Source organism: Alosa pseudoharengus, unplaced genomic scaffold (genome assembly GCF_046254945.1).
Source record: "Alosa pseudoharengus isolate Yale_2024_CS ecotype anadromous, Long Island Sound unplaced genomic scaffold, YU_APseudo_1.1 YU_APseudo_1.1_scf_12, whole genome shotgun sequence".
Lineage (NCBI taxonomy): Eukaryota > Metazoa > Chordata > Actinopteri > Clupeiformes > Clupeidae > Alosa > Alosa pseudoharengus.
In genome coordinates this window covers 30528400-30545750 of record NW_027468587.1, presented here as the reverse complement: position 1 = coordinate 30545750, position 17351 = coordinate 30528400, and the positions used below count along the sequence as shown (strand labels likewise).

The 17351-nt window shown below is 42.2% G+C and overlaps 2 protein-coding genes across 4 annotated transcripts in view; one reads left to right on the top strand and one right to left on the bottom strand.

Annotated features, from left to right (window-relative positions):
* The window catches only part of nek10 (NIMA-related kinase 10), a 14693-nt gene extending 7990 nt beyond the window's left edge, over positions 1–6703 (bottom strand). Inside the window, exons 1-20 of the mRNA XM_076279582.1 lie at positions 6540–6703; positions 6327–6425; positions 6132–6216; positions 5877–5918; positions 5704–5782; positions 5536–5603; positions 5338–5417; positions 5161–5247; positions 4595–4819; positions 3327–3466; positions 2914–2975; positions 2717–2785; positions 2560–2624; positions 2370–2472; positions 1892–2020; positions 1654–1791; positions 980–1025; positions 680–801; positions 438–540; positions 209–284 (exon numbers count right to left, since the gene is read on the bottom strand). Coding sequence (XP_076135697.1) covers positions 209–284; positions 438–540; positions 680–801; positions 980–1025; positions 1654–1791; positions 1892–2020; positions 2370–2472; positions 2560–2624; positions 2717–2785; positions 2914–2975; positions 3327–3466; positions 4595–4819; positions 5161–5247; positions 5338–5417; positions 5536–5603; positions 5704–5782; positions 5877–5918; positions 6132–6216; positions 6327–6425; positions 6540–6703 — 1982 coding nt within the window. The remainder of the gene's footprint in view (positions 1–208; positions 285–437; positions 541–679; positions 802–979; positions 1026–1653; positions 1792–1891; positions 2021–2369; positions 2473–2559; positions 2625–2716; positions 2786–2913; positions 2976–3326; positions 3467–4594; positions 4820–5160; positions 5248–5337; positions 5418–5535; positions 5604–5703; positions 5783–5876; positions 5919–6131; positions 6217–6326; positions 6426–6539) is intronic.
* Positions 1–17351, top strand: part of septin7b (septin 7b) — a 407282-nt gene that overhangs the window by 382224 nt on the left and 7707 nt on the right. For 2 of the 3 annotated variants that reach the window (XM_076280807.1, XM_076280806.1), the window contains exons 2-6: positions 11053–11155; positions 12510–12616; positions 13399–13499; positions 14911–15045; positions 16076–16193. In XM_076280807.1, coding sequence (XP_076136922.1) covers positions 11053–11155; positions 12510–12616; positions 13399–13499; positions 14911–15045; positions 16076–16193 — 564 coding nt within the window. Of the gene's footprint in view, positions 1–10875; positions 10895–11052; positions 11156–12509; positions 12617–13398; positions 13500–14910; positions 15046–16075; positions 16194–17351 lie in introns of those variants that run through there. The other variant, XM_076280808.1, reaches the window with a different exon arrangement.

Below are 17351 nucleotides of genomic sequence, written 5' to 3'. Positions count from 1 at the left end.
ATTGCTGTTTGGTACAGTCCCCAATTGATATCAGGCAACATTTGTTTTCTTTCTGGAGAAAGTAGATGAGTAGGCAAATTGTTTTGATCATCCAATGAGAAGAAATGGAACCAGTCATGTGGTTGCCCAGCAACATTGCTCAAAAAGCTGCCCCATGTATCATGACCTCAAGGGTTCATGCATACTGTGTGTATTGACAGACGCTCACCAGGAGTACAGTATGGTGCCCACAACTGACATCAGCTTGCTGTTCTCTTGTTTCTGCTTTGCGAGTCCAAAGTCAGCTGGAGAGATATTTGTTTCATCTTAATATTAATAAATATTGGAAAAGTATCCCTATGTGACTTTTACCAGGCTTTAGCTATGTCATTCATTTAGGGGAAAGAGTATAAAAAGACAAAGAGAACAAGGAGGGAAAGATCAATGAGCTTCCTCACTGATAGTGACTTTGTCTTTCTCTCCAAGCATGATGTTATTAGGGGAGAGGTCTCTATGGACAATCCTCTTCTCCTTGTGCAAATATCTCAGTGCCAGGCATAACTGTGGACAAACAAAATCAAATGCCACCTATTCATTCATCACAAGGCAAAAGCATAACATTTACGTTCTCATTCCATAACATGTAGAGTAATCATTCGCAAATGGGAAGTAAATCTAAAATATTCAGTGCTAATTTTACCTGTATGAAAACGTTCCACACCCTGTCTTCAGTGAACTGCTGCTGCTTCTCTTTGAGTGAGGTGAAATGGTCCGAGAGAGGAAGTCCCTCTATGAGCTCCATCACAATATACATCCTGTCACCTGGGATAAGAGCACAAGGTAACACCAAACAACACCAACAGCAACATTTCAAATTGTAATACCGGTAATTATAATAGCATTATTACAGCTCTTTAATTGCTTAGCACTTTTTGTGATTTGGGGGTTAATTATGAAGCAAGAAGATGACACTTGCCACAGAGAATGTGGTGCCACTTACCTTCTAAAAATGTCTTAATGTACTTCACAATGTTTGGATGGTTCATCTGAAAAAGTTTATGAGTTAAAATATTGTTATCACAAATAGTTTCCATTTTGCCGTTCAACTGCTTACAATCTGAATGAGTTGTTGCATGACATATTTTGCAAACACATCACAGCATGCTGATACCATATGAGCTGTTATGTTATATTTTACATATGCCACGTCATAGGATAATGTTGGAGGGCATGATCGTTATCGCAACACTGAAATGTACTCATGGCTCAGCGGCCATGTATGATGTACCTGCTCCTTGATGAGGGTCAGCTCTGAAATAGTACCTGCTCCTTGTTGATGGTCAGCTCCGAGACTATTTTCGGTAGCACTTTACTTGACAGTATCAACATAAGAGTGACATGACACTGTCGTGAACACATAAAACCTAACTCTAACCCTAACCTTAACCTTAACCTCTAACCCTAATCCTAACTCTAACTCTAACCCTAACCCTAACTCTAATCCTAATCTTAAAACCTTAACTGGTTATGACAAAAACCGAATGTCACTAAATAACAGAAGCGTTATGTCATAAACGTGTATGACTTGTTTATGACACATTCATGACAGTGTCATGTCACTCTTACGTCGACACTGTCAAGTAAAGTGTAATCCTATTTTCTCTGAAATAGTACCTGCTCCTTGATGATGGTCAGCTCCGAGACTATTTTCTCCACACTGCTGTCTCGGGCCTTCTTGTCTTTGCCAAACGCTGGGTTGTGAAGGTTCACTTCCTTCAGGGCCAGAAGGTTCTGTCCATTCTGTTTCCGGACCTTTCCGCAGGGCCAACAAATCAAAGAGCAACACATGAACCAGATTTCCTTCAAAAATGAGAAAAGACGATATAACAAATGATGAAATGACGACCAACACCTTGAAAACACTTCCAAAGGCCCCGCTACCCAGATGGTCCAGAATGGCATAGCCATTGATCACTTTGAGAGGAGGTCGGTTCTGGTTCACTATCTCAATGCTTTCCTTCAATTCGTTTAGTTCTTCGCTCTGTGGAACAGCAAATATGCGTCAGTCTTCAAAGGCATACCTCAGCATGGTGCCATTTCTTTTAAGCTGCACAGATCTGCTCAGATATATCCAATGATTGCTCATATGTGTGCAACACTGAGGAAAGTGTGCATGCTATGGTGATTTTGATATAGTGAAACAAATAGGATTTTAAGATGACATATTTAGCTACACCTGTATTATGTTATGCTATTCAATTGACAAGTGATGCCATATGTAAGTCAGTGACATGTCAAAAGCAGTATGAGACACTTCATATAATATTTACGCGCATTACAATATAAAACTGAAATAAAAATATATGTGACAAAAAATAACATTTCCTTACAGTGAAAACAGAAACTTTTTCCTGCAGTGGCTCATAGGCAGCAATGTCTCTAACGTAATGTCCAACGTCAATGAACATCTCAAAGAGGTCTGATGGAAACAGTCTAAAGAAAAATAATCTTTAAAACATTCTTTTCATTCAAAACCACCTGTATTCACATTCTGATAATGTCAAACAGCATATCACATACTTCTTAAACAGGTGTCTGTTTCGCTCTATGCTGAACAAGAAGCGAAGTGTCCTAAATGCATAACACTGACAATACAAGCAAACAGACAAAAGAATCAGTAATGTGAAATGGTTATGGTTATGGTTAGGATATATGTCAGGATATTTATGGTAAGTACCTGTAGCGATGGGCCCTTGGGTCCAGCCTGTGGCAGAATCAGCTTTGCTATTATGTAGATTCCGTTTTCCTGAGTGAACACACCAGAGTGAGTTCACATGATACAAATCTGTTCCCAAATCAGATTTATTGAGTCTGCAGCACAACAATGCAGTGTTGGGATGTACGCACAGTACAGTACGTATGTACACTACCTACCTGAACAATATGATGAGCTGTCGCATCATCCAAGACCAGCTCAGTTACTGCAGCACAGCAGGCTTGGGAGGAGGAAGAGCCAACAGTAAGCAAGGAATCAGAGTCATTTACATTTTTACATGTATTCATTTAGCAGACACTTTTATCCAAAGCTTTACAAAATGAGGAATAACATTTAAGCTACATTGCAAAGGAGGCCTTTGGTAATAAATACTACTACAATAAATACTACTACCAAAGGATCAGCAGAATCAACCAGAGAATAAACAGCAAACAAGAACAAACATTCTCTCCCTAGCAGGGTCGGTGTGATGGAATCTAGTACTACATAAATTATAAAAATTATTATTTGCTGTTCTATATGTGCTGTTCTGTAGGGCCTTGTGAAGCAACACTGGGTGTGGCAGACTGACCTGCCTGCAGTGCCATGAGGTTTTCAGCAGTTTCCTGTGGACTGAGCTCCTCAGAGAGGTGCTGCCTCTGGATACGACGAGCAGCGTTGGCACTGGACAGGGTCTCGATGGAGGCACGGTCCGACACATACGCCCGCTCACTACACAGAGCAACCCATCATGAGAAATCACAAATAAAAGACAAGGCAGAGGGTGTTAAAACATCCCACCACTGTAACCATGTCATGATGTGCTGAATTATTTAACTCTGTTAGTGGAATACTGTATCAGGATGTCAGGGTTATGAATGTCATCTCCAGGGAGATTTTAAAGAATGCGTTCATTTAATTACTCCGGCCTAGGTGACTTTCATGAGCATATGATTACTTTTTAGTTTGTATGCACTATTTAAATTGATTACTCCTGTAGTATTTTTCTGCTTTCTGTACCTTTGTTTTCTTAATCAGTTATTTTTTCTTCTGTGCAGATTTTTGGTTGATCTGTTTAATGTCATTTTTCAGCTAACATTTCCAAAAGCCCAGAATTTTACACATGATGGCCTACGCTCTATGGAGCTACTGTATGTCAGGAGTAAAACCTACAAGCAACACCACCAACAGGCTAAAAAGTTCCTGTTCCTACACGGTTCCTGCCGCTGTGCACCTACACATTGAGCTATGTCATAACATTCCCAAGTAAAACCTAAAAGCAACACCACCAACAGGCTAAAAAGTTCCTGTTCCTACACGGTTCCTGCTGCTGTGGACCTACACATTGAGCTATGTCATAACATCCCCAAGTAAAACCTAAAAGCAACACCACCAACAGGCTAAAAAGTTCCTGTTCCTACACGGTTCCTGCTGCTGTGGACCTACACATTGAGCTGTCATAACATCCCCAAGTAAAACCTAAAAGCAACACCACCAACAGGCTAAAAAGTTCCTGTTCCTACACGGTTCCTGCTGCTGTGCACCTACACATGGAGCTATGTCATAACATCCCCAAGTAAAACCTACAAGCAACACCACCAACAGGCTAAAAAGTTCCTGTTCCTACACGGTTCCTGCCGCTGTGCACCTACACATGGAGCCATGTCATAACATCCCCAAGTAAAACCTAAAAGCAACACCACCAACAGGCTAAAAAGTTCCTGTTCCTACACGGTTCCTGCCGCTGTGCACCTACACATGGAGCTATGTCATAACATCCCCAAGTAAAACCTAAAAGCAACACCACCAACAGGCTAAAAAGTTCCTGTTCCTACACGGTTCCTGCCGCTGTGCACCTACACATGGAGTATGCGCAGTAGCTGCTGCACACCACCCCAGGCACGGATCTCGGAGTTAGCATTGGGGTCCTGGCAGAGCTGGACCAGGACCCAGGCCACGCTCCAGAGCAGCTTGAGGTGGTCGGCGTGGAGCAGGCTGAGCAGGACGGGCACGCCCTCGCAGGCCTTCAGCTGCTCCCGCACCCGCCGCACAGGACACAGCAGCCTCAGCAGCTCTGCACACGTCCTGAAACACACAAGACTCATCGGTGTTCACATACAACCTCAACTAGGATTAAACACAAAGTTCAGTACACAAAAACACCACACTCTCACCATCGGGGAGTATGCTGAAGTAAGGGAATTCAACACTTGTTCAACACTCAGTTCATATTTGTCCATGTTTACTGGATAAAGCATCCAGTACTATACTGTATCTACTTGGATGTATAGAATTTAACTAAACTGAACATACGACAGTGCAGTCATGCAGGTAGTTGATTTGATTGGATAACTGTAATGTAGGATGAGTAAGAATGGATATGACATCCTAGTATGGTAACTGTATGAGTGGATCTGTGTATTCACCTTTTGGACAACAGGTCGTATTCTTGTAAGATGACAAGCAGATTTTCAACGATGCATAGCTCTCCTATCTTCTCCTTGCACTCCACACTAAATATAGAGCCAACAGACAGATGCTCGATGATGCAGGCAATAAACAAACAGATGACTGTGATGTTTTAGGATTGCAGCATGAAGCACCTTTCAGCCAGGGAGGTCAGGGCAAGGAGAGCTCCTAGTAAGACACTACTGTCTTTAGTCGTCAGGAGCTTCACAAGAATCTATACGGACCAAATCAGCAGATATTGTGTAAATATCATGCGATAAGAAATACAATATGGGGAGAGTAACTGGCTGTAGGAATCACAATTAAATACTGCTGCAGTTCTTCATCTCTACCTTGTGTGCACCACATTCAATAACCCACTTTCTCTGGTCTTCCTTTGCAGCGATTTTCTGAAATACATCTGCACAGAAACACAAGTGAACATAGCGGTGTTTTTTTTATTTTTTTTATTTTCAGGAGTAAAAAAACGTAATAAAACATAGCAAGGAGGGATTGCTCACATGTCATAGTGACTAGATGTTCTACACCCAATGTTTGTTCTCCAGCATCCAAATAACAGTCTGATACTGAGTCCATATACTGAGAGATATGACAAAAAGGAATTTCAAACTCAAACTATGAAGGCCACACAGTGCAGCACAAACGCTAGCATCCTGTTCAGATGAATACCTACCCTTGAAAGGTGCCAAGATCCTTGGAGCTCATGGAAAACTCTCTGGAACAGATCAGGTGAGGTCATGGTACATTCAGCTTAATGTAGAAGTACCAACATGTGTGGTTATTCTACTGAACACTTTACACTTAACTGTACTGTCTAATGCTGTTCCTGTTACTTGTTATATAACATATTTACTCTTCTTTGAGGGATTTAATGTGAAATGTTTCATTTAATGAGATACTGACATACCACATAGTTAAAGTCACTTACCTGATAATGTGGTTCTCTGATTAACAAACGCAAACAAATGAGGACTCTCAGAATGTTGTCAGGGTGGGTATGGTCAAGCCATTCTCTGTCAGGTGATATGTGTAAATATCATGATAACATGATGTAAACCCACCATGTCTAAGGTAAAATTAATTAAACATTTGGGTAAATTTAGCCTAAAGCATTTACACTCACCTGCAGTTGAGCCTGTTTCTGATCAAAGCAGTGAGGATACATTGAAAGATCTTTTCATGGGGATGACTGCTAAAATTTCTCTGGTCTCTGTAGGTCAGACTTGGAATGCAAATTAGACAGAATACAGTATTCTTATAAGAGTGGCCATTCCTCATCTAGCTAGCGTAGCACAAATGGCTAGTTCCATCACATCATCGTTCACAGTGATTATACCTGAAACTCTCAAGTTCAGTGTCCTCGGTCCTTGCGCATTTTATACTCTTACCACTTCTGTCACCTGTAGGCCTATGGTGAAGATGGGACTCCGTTTTGCCCCCTTTAGAGTGATTCTGGAGTGTGACCAGCAAGCAGACACAACAAGTGGGGTTCATTATCATGACCTTACAATAATGACAGGGTGTATTTTGAATGATTGTCAAATGACTGTTGTAGTGTCATCATGTCTGGTCACCTGTGTTTTGCATATGGGAGTGTTGAGCAGGGAGAGGAGCCTCCTGAGAGCATGCAGTTCCCTGACAATTGCACGTTAACATGAGTCAGGTACAAACAACACAGACAGAATAAGTTGTGTAAACCATGTTTACAAAAGCAAAACGTAGGCCTTTGTTTGAGACCTACTTGTCATTGCCCTTTGAAATTGTGGGGGCCTTATCGGTTCTTCTTGAAGTCTTTTCCATGTAGGGCATTTTTAAAAAGTACCTTAAAGACATAGCAGACGTCCTTGCAAGTCTGGAAAACAATTCCTTGGCAACTCACATTTGTGTAAAACTGACAGTAGGCCTATGTTATCTTGGGGTAAGTTAAAAGGGTGCCACACTCATAATTAAACTTCTAGGCTATCTGTCACATAATGCCACATCTTGGGCCTCTAGGACTTACCCTTGCGGATATCAGAAGTAGATCATCACCTGCCAGACATTATTCCAGTCTTCACATCCTCTTGGCTACTAGCCTAGCCTACCTTACATTTCATTCCTAGGAAGATGGAACACCTGAGGAGTTATCGAACCAGGGAAGGCTTTGTTTAAAACTGGTTAGCCCTTTCACCAATGAGAGATGGAGATGTTGACAGTTGGTATGTATGCATTTGTTACCATGGTTATGTCTAGCGGAGAAGTTAACGACATGTAATTTGATCAGCTGATAGTAAGACAGAGGTAATATCTTGGTTAGTTGATAACAGAGCCGTATACGGTTGATAATAGTAATAATTGTGTGCGTGTCTTGACAATAATGTGTTAGCATTCTACTGTAGACTGTAGCCTATATGTTTAGAAGTGATATCAGGTAACAGCACACTTTGTACAATTATTTTTGATGGATTGTAACTGCTGATGGCTTCTCTTTTGGACTCTTGAATTTTGCGCTTTGAGAGGGGCAAAAGGAGTTTTTCCCATATCAAGTAGAGTAGTTGCTATCCGATTTGCCAGTGACATAGGCACCCCATGGCGGCTGTCAAAAACGTGCTGCCAAGCGGCAGGCCCTCCGCGCTTTATAGTCACCGTTGCTATAGCTGCTAGTACATAGGATTATACCTCCATGGATTGGACAGTAGCTCTAGCCGTTTTAGGGAGGGGCTTAGCGAAGAGAAAACAAGGTTCTTCTGGGTCGTTTGATATCTCCAAAATTATTAGTCCTACTTTTTTTGTTGTAAGTTTTCTGTCTGAGGTGACTAGAGACGATCAATAATCAACTGTCCAGTTGTACATGAACAGATATTTTGGTGTCAGTTTGAGACTGATAGCTGCAGCACACTCTGGTAGAACTATTGATACGCAGGTTTAAGAAATCACCATCTCAGTATACCCACTTAAAATAGGCAAGGATACGTATTAACATTTGGGGTTGATCAGTTAACTACTACATCACAGTATCCACTACAGCTAACTAAGACATGTCTTCATTAGAACATTAATCATTAGAACATTAATCATTTATCTGTGGAAACAATTCATTCTTTAAATAACAATGTTAAGGCAACACAATATTGTGTTTCAGTTTTCTACACACAACATCTCAAAATGTCAATGATTCTTTTGAATTTTGCAGGCTGGTTAACAGGAATCTTCAACTAAATTCTCGCGAGATATGTTGCTGTGCCTGGCTATTCACCAAACTTTTGACACGCATGTCTACGACCTACTGACGCTAACCAAATGCTGCTTTACGCAAGAAACGCAGCCCTAAACCGAGCGGGTTATCAAGGGGAATGTCGGTCTGTGTGTGATAGCTTTTCCGAGGCGGCTGGGAACGTCAACATAATGGGTAAGTTTTCTGTCTCATTATCACACATTTACCAACGTGCTTAAGAAACTATTTGATTTTAAGGTCAGACTAACATTAATCTTAGTTCGAATAAGCCAACGCCCAATAGCTGCTTTTGCACTCACTTTACTGAGAGAGCGCGAGGGAGGCATTTCCTGTGGATTTTTTCCTCATGTGTCATTCCTTGTACCTAGCTAGCTGGTCTAGCTAAGTCTAGTTGTTTAGCTAGTTTGGCGATATACATATTCATGCTGTGTCCGATTAATTTAGTGTGAAGTGCTTTGGATCGTATTACGGTTTGGTTGCGAACAAGAACACAGCTGAACTTCCTTAGCTTGTTGTCAGCTAGCGACATATAATGATCATATCACTTCGATCAACATACCTCCCGACGTTTCCTAGCAAGATATCGCCAGCTAATATAGCCAGCTTCTTTCATGTACTTTATTTTTGTAGACATTACGTAGATCCTACTTTAGTGTTTGTTTTGTAGGCAGACATGTTCTATGCTTATATGTTAAATCTGTACTTTCAACAATGCTAGCCAACTCTGTAACGTTAGGGTTAAGTTCTCCCTCTGCTTTCTTTAACGTTAACTAGCGGATAGCTAGCTACAACATTATGTGATTCATGATGTGATTAAGTTAGTTACTTCTTACAACAAACATATGTGCAACATTATGTATTTATCAATGACAACATAACGTTCCGTTGACGATAACTAGTAGGTCATCGTCAGAAAACGTTACCATTAGTTGTCAGCCGACGTCAGCTAGCTAGACAGCTTTACATTTGCATTACATTAGGTCATTGAAACTGAACTAGTAGTTTAATGCTAGCAGTGGCACAGTCTGCATCCAGCTTTAGAAAAAGCGTCCAAGTTCCTGTTTCCTCCCAGATTAACCTAGATATTTAACTAGATGTCGTTTACTATGAACACTAGAAGTCAATCAATTTCTCCATTAAATAAGCAGGATGGCGACATGAAATTAGCATTTTAACCTGGTTTAATATTTCCACGCATGTAGTTAGCAGTGTTTCAATGTTGCAAAACATGTAGGCTACAAAGTGGGTGTAGTGTTCTAGCCCTGTCATCGAGCGATAAAATAATGTCTGGTGTCATTTTTAAGACTAGCTGGTTAGTCAGATTCAGATAGGGGCTAAGTCAACGAATGTGGAGATACATTTTAAAAATAAATCATGGTGTTGTATTGTGAGTGGCAGAAAGCATCAGTTTCGGGGCGTGTGTAGTTCATCCGGGTGTCAATGTTAAGAGTTCATGAAAATTAAGAGTTCAGCCGTCCCATGGGCCCTAAAAATCACAGCATTAGGCAACGATGTCTGCTTTGATTAAGACGAGCATCACACATAGGCTAATATGTAATGTGCTTATGAATTAAAGTTAACATTCTGCTTTGCACCTCTCAGTTGTAAGGTATGTGAATATTGGTCTAATTTCAGCTTAACTGCTGTTTGCTGATGGGTGCAAAGGTTGAGAAGAGAAATATTTTTCAGCTCCAAATATCTCATAAATCAACCCAACGGAAAGCCTAGGCTAGGTAGGCCCTAGTTATATTTGGTAGATTAGTCAATTCTGGGCATGATAATGTCATGCTTTCTCCTGGACCATTTTAGTCCTAGAGCTTTCCCCTTTGAACACAGTTGGATGTGTTAAACTGATGAAGGTCCAAACTAGTTCACTGTTACAGATGTGCTCATGCGACACTGAATTAATGATGGCTCTGACATTAAAAGGCCAATTACGCTGGAATGGAGTGTCTATTGATGTGTTCAAATCAGGTTCTCATCTAGTGCAGTGTCACTGGTAGGCAGTCAGCTTCTACATGACAAACATTTGAGTATCACTGACTTGACTTTTCACAAATTAAAGGTCAGAGTTGTGTGTTTGTGTGTGGGGTGGGGGGGAACTACAGGCACTTGAATTATAAGTGACTTCTTACTGGTTTGCCTACTGTTGTGTTAAGCCTGTCCCTCAGATTACTGTTAATATCTCATTACAATTTCAGTCTAGTTGGTAGGGCTAGATGAGTATTCATATTTGTGGTTATCGTTATGTTTAGCAAAAAACAGGAAGCAATACTAAGAACCATTTGTTGGTTGCTGTTTTTTTTTTTTATGTGGCTCACATCACAAGGTAGTTGTTCACACACAACTCGGGGTATTTTAGGCACTCATTTTCCTCTCTCTTCTCCACTTCTTCTGTTCTGGAACATCGCCATTGCCACATGCACTCTTGATGCCTCCAACTTTGTGATTTGTCTGCCGCACTCCTGAACACAGCAGTAAGTATACATGATTTTTATTGTCTTTTAATGTGTTTTCTTTGGATCTCCATTACAGTGGCATTGTGAAAATGATGGGAAATGCTGTCTTGCGCATTTTGTTTATTTTCTTTGTTTGTCTGTGTGTGTGTGTGTGTGTGTGTGTGTGTGTGTGGCAGCAACAGAAGAATTTGGAGGGATATGTAGGCTTTGCTAGCCTGCCAAACCAAGTGTACAGGAAGTCTGTCAAACGAGGCTTCGAGTTCACCCTCATGGTTGTGGGTAAGGACACCTCTTAATTTAGGGCTCTGAGAAACAGGACCCTGCAATCTCCGTTCAATATGAAATTTTCTACTGCCTTTTACAATTACAGACCGTTGTTTGTTTTAATTTATTCCGTGTGATGGTGTGCAAGGAAGGGACTAAGAGAAGGAGAGAGTGAGCTGTGAATACAGAGCGGAGCATGTGTGCCTCTGGATCTGGTGTGGGAAATATCCTGTTGAACGCTCACCAAATCCCACACGTTCTGGACATTTTGGGTCACATGATAACCCCACAGGAAATGGCAGTCTGTCATATCTGTGAAATCAGCTCCCAGACAGGGAGGGGTTGATGACGGTTACACAGCAGTCTGATTCTGATTCTATTTAAAATAGTCTTTCTAGAGTTCTAGATTTTTTAGTGGTGATGCAGTGCAGTAAGCTTTGATGCATACTTAAAGCAATTTCTTTCTGAGTCACCTGAATAAGCACAGCTTCATCAGCATGGCTTGGCCCATTGGTGTTACTAGAAGTGCTGAAAGAACAAGCATGATTTACAGTAAACTTAAACAATGTCCTTTAAAGGCAAATTTTTGGCGGTGAACCAGGTGACCCATTGGGCTCAGCTTCACTTTGGAGCCCATCAGTTGGGGGCTATCTCTATACAACACTCACTTTGTGGTCTTAGCTTTCTGAGTCTGAGCTAGCCCTGTGAATGTGTGTAGACTGCCTGTCGGGTGCTTTCAGGAAGGGGCATTCCTTAAGAGAGTGCAGGCCATCTACTTTGAGTTTTTTTTTTTTTTGCGGTTTTACCGTTTCCCCTCAACTTGGCATGCACAAATTTGTAAGCTTGTACATAATCAAACAAGCTCGAGCTCTACTGATTTCTCAGTCGCTGCACACAAGTCTGTTAGAACTCCCCAGGCTTCAGCCAGATCCGAGTGATCTCCGTGCTCCTGGACACCCCTTCGCCTCTCTAATGAGGCCGAGCTGCCGTCCACACAAAGGCTCTGAATAGGACGGCCTGGACAGGCCTTATAATGGCACCATTCTCCGCTAGTCGGCCCCATAAAGGCCTGTTTTCTTATCCTCTGCTCCCTCCAGTCGGACGCGGCGCATTCTTCCACCAGTTCTCCCTCAGTGTGTTTTTTTGTTCGTGTCATGAATGCCAGACACGCTCCTCTGTTTGCGGTGAATGTTATTAGTTCAAGCAGAAAAAGACCCACTGTACTGGCCAAAGTGCTCTGCAATCCCATTATTAGTTGGGTCTGAGTTATCCAAATGTTATGGTATGTTTGTTTCTGTTTTGAAGTGTTATTATATTTCGTGCTCATGTAGAGGCTTTATATTAACAAATGTTTGTTTGTGTTTCACAGGTGAATCTGGTTTGGGCAAGTCAACATTGATCAACTCCCTGTTCCTCACAGACCTCTACTCCGCAGAGTACCCTGGTCCTTCAAACCGAGTCAAGAAGACTGTGCAGGTCAGAACTGCCTGTGTGTCCAAAATAGCCACGTCACTGCCTTCATAGATTTACCAATTTCCCTTTTTAGCGGGTTCATGCCAGGGCCCAGCGTTGTTGTAGAAAGCATTCCTACTTTTACTTAGCTTACCCATCGACCCCTGCTACATTTGGACACCCATTTGGTGATTTAATCAATGTCACTCCCACTTAGAATCCATTTGGGTTGATGTCCACATTTCAGGAATAGTTGATTGGCCCACATCCCCTTGTTCTGTCATCAGTTGGGACTGAAAAAGCTTTCAGACATCATTGACTTCACATGACCTCACATTTTAGCCTTGTTAAGAGCCAGGCAGACACAACAAGCAACAGCAGTAGCACCACCACTACACCACTACCGAGTTGTTGCCCCACCACGCATCTGCCTTCCCAGCATATTTGGTTAATAGTACAGTTCTGCATTCTGCGTGTCACTACATGCAGCTGTTGGCTGGGACTGCACTATTTGTTTCGTTGCCTTGTGGATTTCTCAACGGATTTCTGCATACATTTAATTTGTTGATGGTGTTACACTGGTGGAATGGCCAAGAAACGTTATTAATCAACAATTATAAATGTTGCAAATCCCCGGAATTACGTTTTTATTTTTCCCAAAGTCTGAGTTGCCAGTGTGGAATGATAATGTTTTTAAACATCCACCCAGTGTTTTGCTTTGTATGGATGTAGACAGAGAAACCACCAGTGACCACTGTGGTTGCAGAATTAACCTCAGAAATCTTTTTCCTCTATCCCTTTTGCAGGTAGAGCAGTCCAAAGTGTTACTCAAAGAGGGCGGAGTCCAGCTTCTCCTCACGATAGTGGACACCCCGGGCTTTGGCGATGCTGTGGACAACAGCAATTGGTAAGGAGGCTTGGATTTAGGTGTCCATCCTTGTGCCGGTGTCCATGAGGGCTAAGGGCCAGGAAGTTTGCCCTTACATCAGGGCCACTCAGATATGTCATATGAGCTATGACATCACCTTACATCAGGGCTACTTAGATATGTTATACGAGCTATGACATCACTTCACATCAGGGCTACTCAGATATGTCATATGAGCTATGACATCACCTTACATCAGGGCTACTCAGATATGTCATATGAGTCATGATATCAGACAGGGCCCAATGTTAACTTGCGTTACAGGCATGAGGTTTTGGTTGCCAAAGCCAACCAAATGGTTGCCATCATTAATGGTCTGTTATTTGTTTTGCATACTCGATAACAATAACACTAATTAGTCTTTAGACACACGTTTTAATTTGTTTCACCTAGCCTATTTCATAAAAGAAATAGAGACAAAAGAGATCATACATGGCCTACTATGTCCCTTTACAAAACAGAACTATAGTCATTTGCAACTCTAGTATGGTGAGATTTCTTTAGTAGTTCTATGGTAGTTTTATAGTTTTGTGATGTTCTGTAACATCATATCCTTACCCTAGTGAGCATGTTCGGCATCATTCATGTTCTGCATGGCACTGTCTATTGGCCCATCTACAGGAGCAGCCACCTCGCGACTTTAGCGAATCTCTTTGCAGCTCTTTTATGCTGCCTCGATCGCCAGTGTTCATCCAGTCCTTACATCCTGAACGAAGTATTTCCCAAGACAAGAGAACTTGTTCTGTCATTTACTGCGGGGTACGTTGTGTACGGTCGTCAGGTTCATTTTCTGTGTCTTTCGAAGAGTCCAGAGTTTTTAGCCTCCCATGCCTGCACAAAGCTTTTTCTTTGGGCTTGAGCTTCAAGCTCCGAGTCCTCCTCGTTTCATTTCATTTTGCACTTTAACGTTAGTGTTGCTTACAGATGAAGTCTGATTACGTTTAATGGCAAATCAAAATAATTTAACATGTTTTGTTATTTATCTGTTTTGCCATTGCGAGTGAAAAATGCATCTCTGTATCACAACCCTGCGCTTCTGGGGAAATATAACAATTATGACTAAGATCGGGGACGTAGTCTAGTAAACAAATCAGAATGCAAATATAAACATCAGCAACACATGCTCAAATACCATCAATATTGATTTAGCGGTATTGTAATGAAAATCATATTAAAAAGTACAAGAAAAAAGTGGGCTACAATATGTGGTTGCCACGGGCCAACCAGGGGTGATAAGCAGGTTGACACTTGTCAGAATTTGGTTGTGTTTTATGTGTGTTTTAGGAAGAAAAAAGTGTGTGTGTAGGCATATGCAGGCACACATATTGATCTGTTTGACCTGTTCATCCACTGACCAAAACACCCTGCGTATTTCTGCTTGTTGTCTCAGCTGGCAGCCGGTGATCGATCACATCGACAGCAAGTTCGAGGATTACCTGAACGCCGAGTCGCGGGTGAACAGACGGCAGATGCCCGACAGCCGGGTGCACTGCTGCCTGTACTTCATCGCTCCCTCGGGCCACGGGTGAGTGACAGCCGCACTGAGCCTCGACGCTGGATTAACCTCATAAAGAGGCTAGACACATCACCAGGCATACACACATACACACACACACACACCACACTCACACACTCTGAGCCACTACTGATTTAGTGCTCTCGCAGGCTTAAGAGCTTGCTAGGTCAATCCAGTGAGATGTTGTGACGGATCACAATCAAGACATTTTTTTATGATTATTTGAGAGGTTTATGTTTGTATGACTAGATAGTGTGTGCGTGTGTGTAATCCATGAAATCCTATGGATGTTTTAACAGACCTAGAGTTTGTCTGCATTGTAAAATATGTTGAGGTTTGTTCCAAGGTTTTGAAGTCAGATACATTTGAAGCTATGTATTTTATTAGTGCATGTGATCTAAATATACATTGTGTGTGCACCTCCTGTGGGACAAATTCCCCCAGGATTCATGCTGAACTTGGGGTGAGTGTCTGTGTGTCTTATTACGTCTGTTCTCCCGTTCCCACTGAGTTGCTTGCTGTGATGGACAAGCATTTGTGTTGATGTCCGTGAGGAGTACTGTGTGGCCGGTCATAGGCATGGACTAAAGACCAAATCCCTCTGGACAACTCTATGGGACGCCCTGTCCTCATAGCCCTTCTCTCAGCACTCCCATCTGTGACCTGTTCACTTGACAGATCAACAGCATATGCTGTTTGCTGTTCCGTTCGTAAACACTTGACCACACACATGCGCGAGATAAGCCGGTTTCCCCTTTTCTTTGTTTGACGTGTGTGTGTGTGTGTGTGTGTGTGTGTGTGTGTGTGTGTGTGTGTGTGTGTGTGTGTGTGTGTGTGTGTGTGTGTGTGTGTGTGTGTGTGTGTGTGTGTGTGTGTGTGTGTGTGTGTGTGTGTGTGTGTGTGTGTGTGTGTGTGTGTGTGTGTGTGTGTGTGTGTGTGTGTGTGTGGATTTTCAGTTGATGGCTGTTAGAGTGTGGTGAGCATAATGGTGGTGGTTAAGAGGTGATAAAAGCTGAATGCCATGCCTGTTCTCTCGTAGGCTGAAGCCGCTGGACATAGAGTTCATGAAACGGTTGCATGAGAAGGTGAACATCATCCCCCTGATTGCCAAAGCAGACACACTCACCCCCGAGGAGTGCCAACAGTTCAAGAAGCAGGTGGGCTTGTGTTTTGTTTTGGTCATAGTTTTGTTTGTTTAGACAGAAGCTCATCTGTGTTTTGTCTTGCCATGTTGCGCACACACACACACCATCTTGTTCTGCTTTTTCGGTGCTAAGTTCCATTTGAACATTTTCCCCTCAGTTTTATTTCTGTCTCCGTGCTGCCCCCTGACCAAACTGAAACGCGTGAGGCCCTTGTGATTTGAGCGGACTCCCAGGGTTCGGCCATCTGGTGCGGAGGACTTAACGCCATAGGAGGGGAGAGGGTGAAGGAGATGGAAAGCCAAATCTCTCTTTCCTCCTCACTGATACCAAAGATGAGCTTAAAAGCTCTTAACAAGCTGAGCTCATACAGCACATACTGTATAGCAAGCTCAAATCAGAAAGTAATACTTTCAGGCTGTCTGAAGGGTGCAGACTATGCTTTATTGAGTCTCTGCTGAAAGTACAAGTTCAAGAAGAGATTACTAATACTTGGCTGTAGGAGGCAGAGGCACTTTATTGTCACGGAAGGCATATTTGTTTTTAACATGAAGATGCTTGCTTAAAATGGTTAATTAACTCAAGGGAGCTTTAGAAACCTGTTCGTTATGAATGTGTCTTCTCTAAGCCAGCAGCCTGACTGAGTCGGGTCCCTTCAAAGCACGGAGCAGCTAACATTTAGGTATTGGCCCTCCAGGGGCGTTAGTCAAATTAAAAACTGTTGTGTGTGGGATTTCTAGAACATTTGGCTTCTGCAGGCTCTGCTCACAGGTCCTTGCATGCAATAGTTTAAAGGAATTCACACGGAAGCCAAGTGTTTTGAGGCCAACACTCGCTGTTCAAGAATGCAAAGGCATCTTGTTACTAGCAGGTGTCTTGAAAGTGGTGGTTCTTGAGCCTGGTGGAGAATGATTTCAAACAAAGTAAAAAACTGATATTACTTGTGCTCCTGTTTTCCCCTTCTTCAACTGATGCCCAGCACTTACAGCTGCCAGAGCTAGAATCAAATTAAATGTGTCATGAATGATCTTAATATGTGAATAGCTTAAAGGTTGTATCAGCGATTGCAGGCCCAAAAAAGGCTCAAACATAAATGATCACATTCATTTAAACTTTCCTAACGATCCGCTAGCTGCCTGCCCAATAAGTAGGTCGTCAAAAAACGTGTCTCTG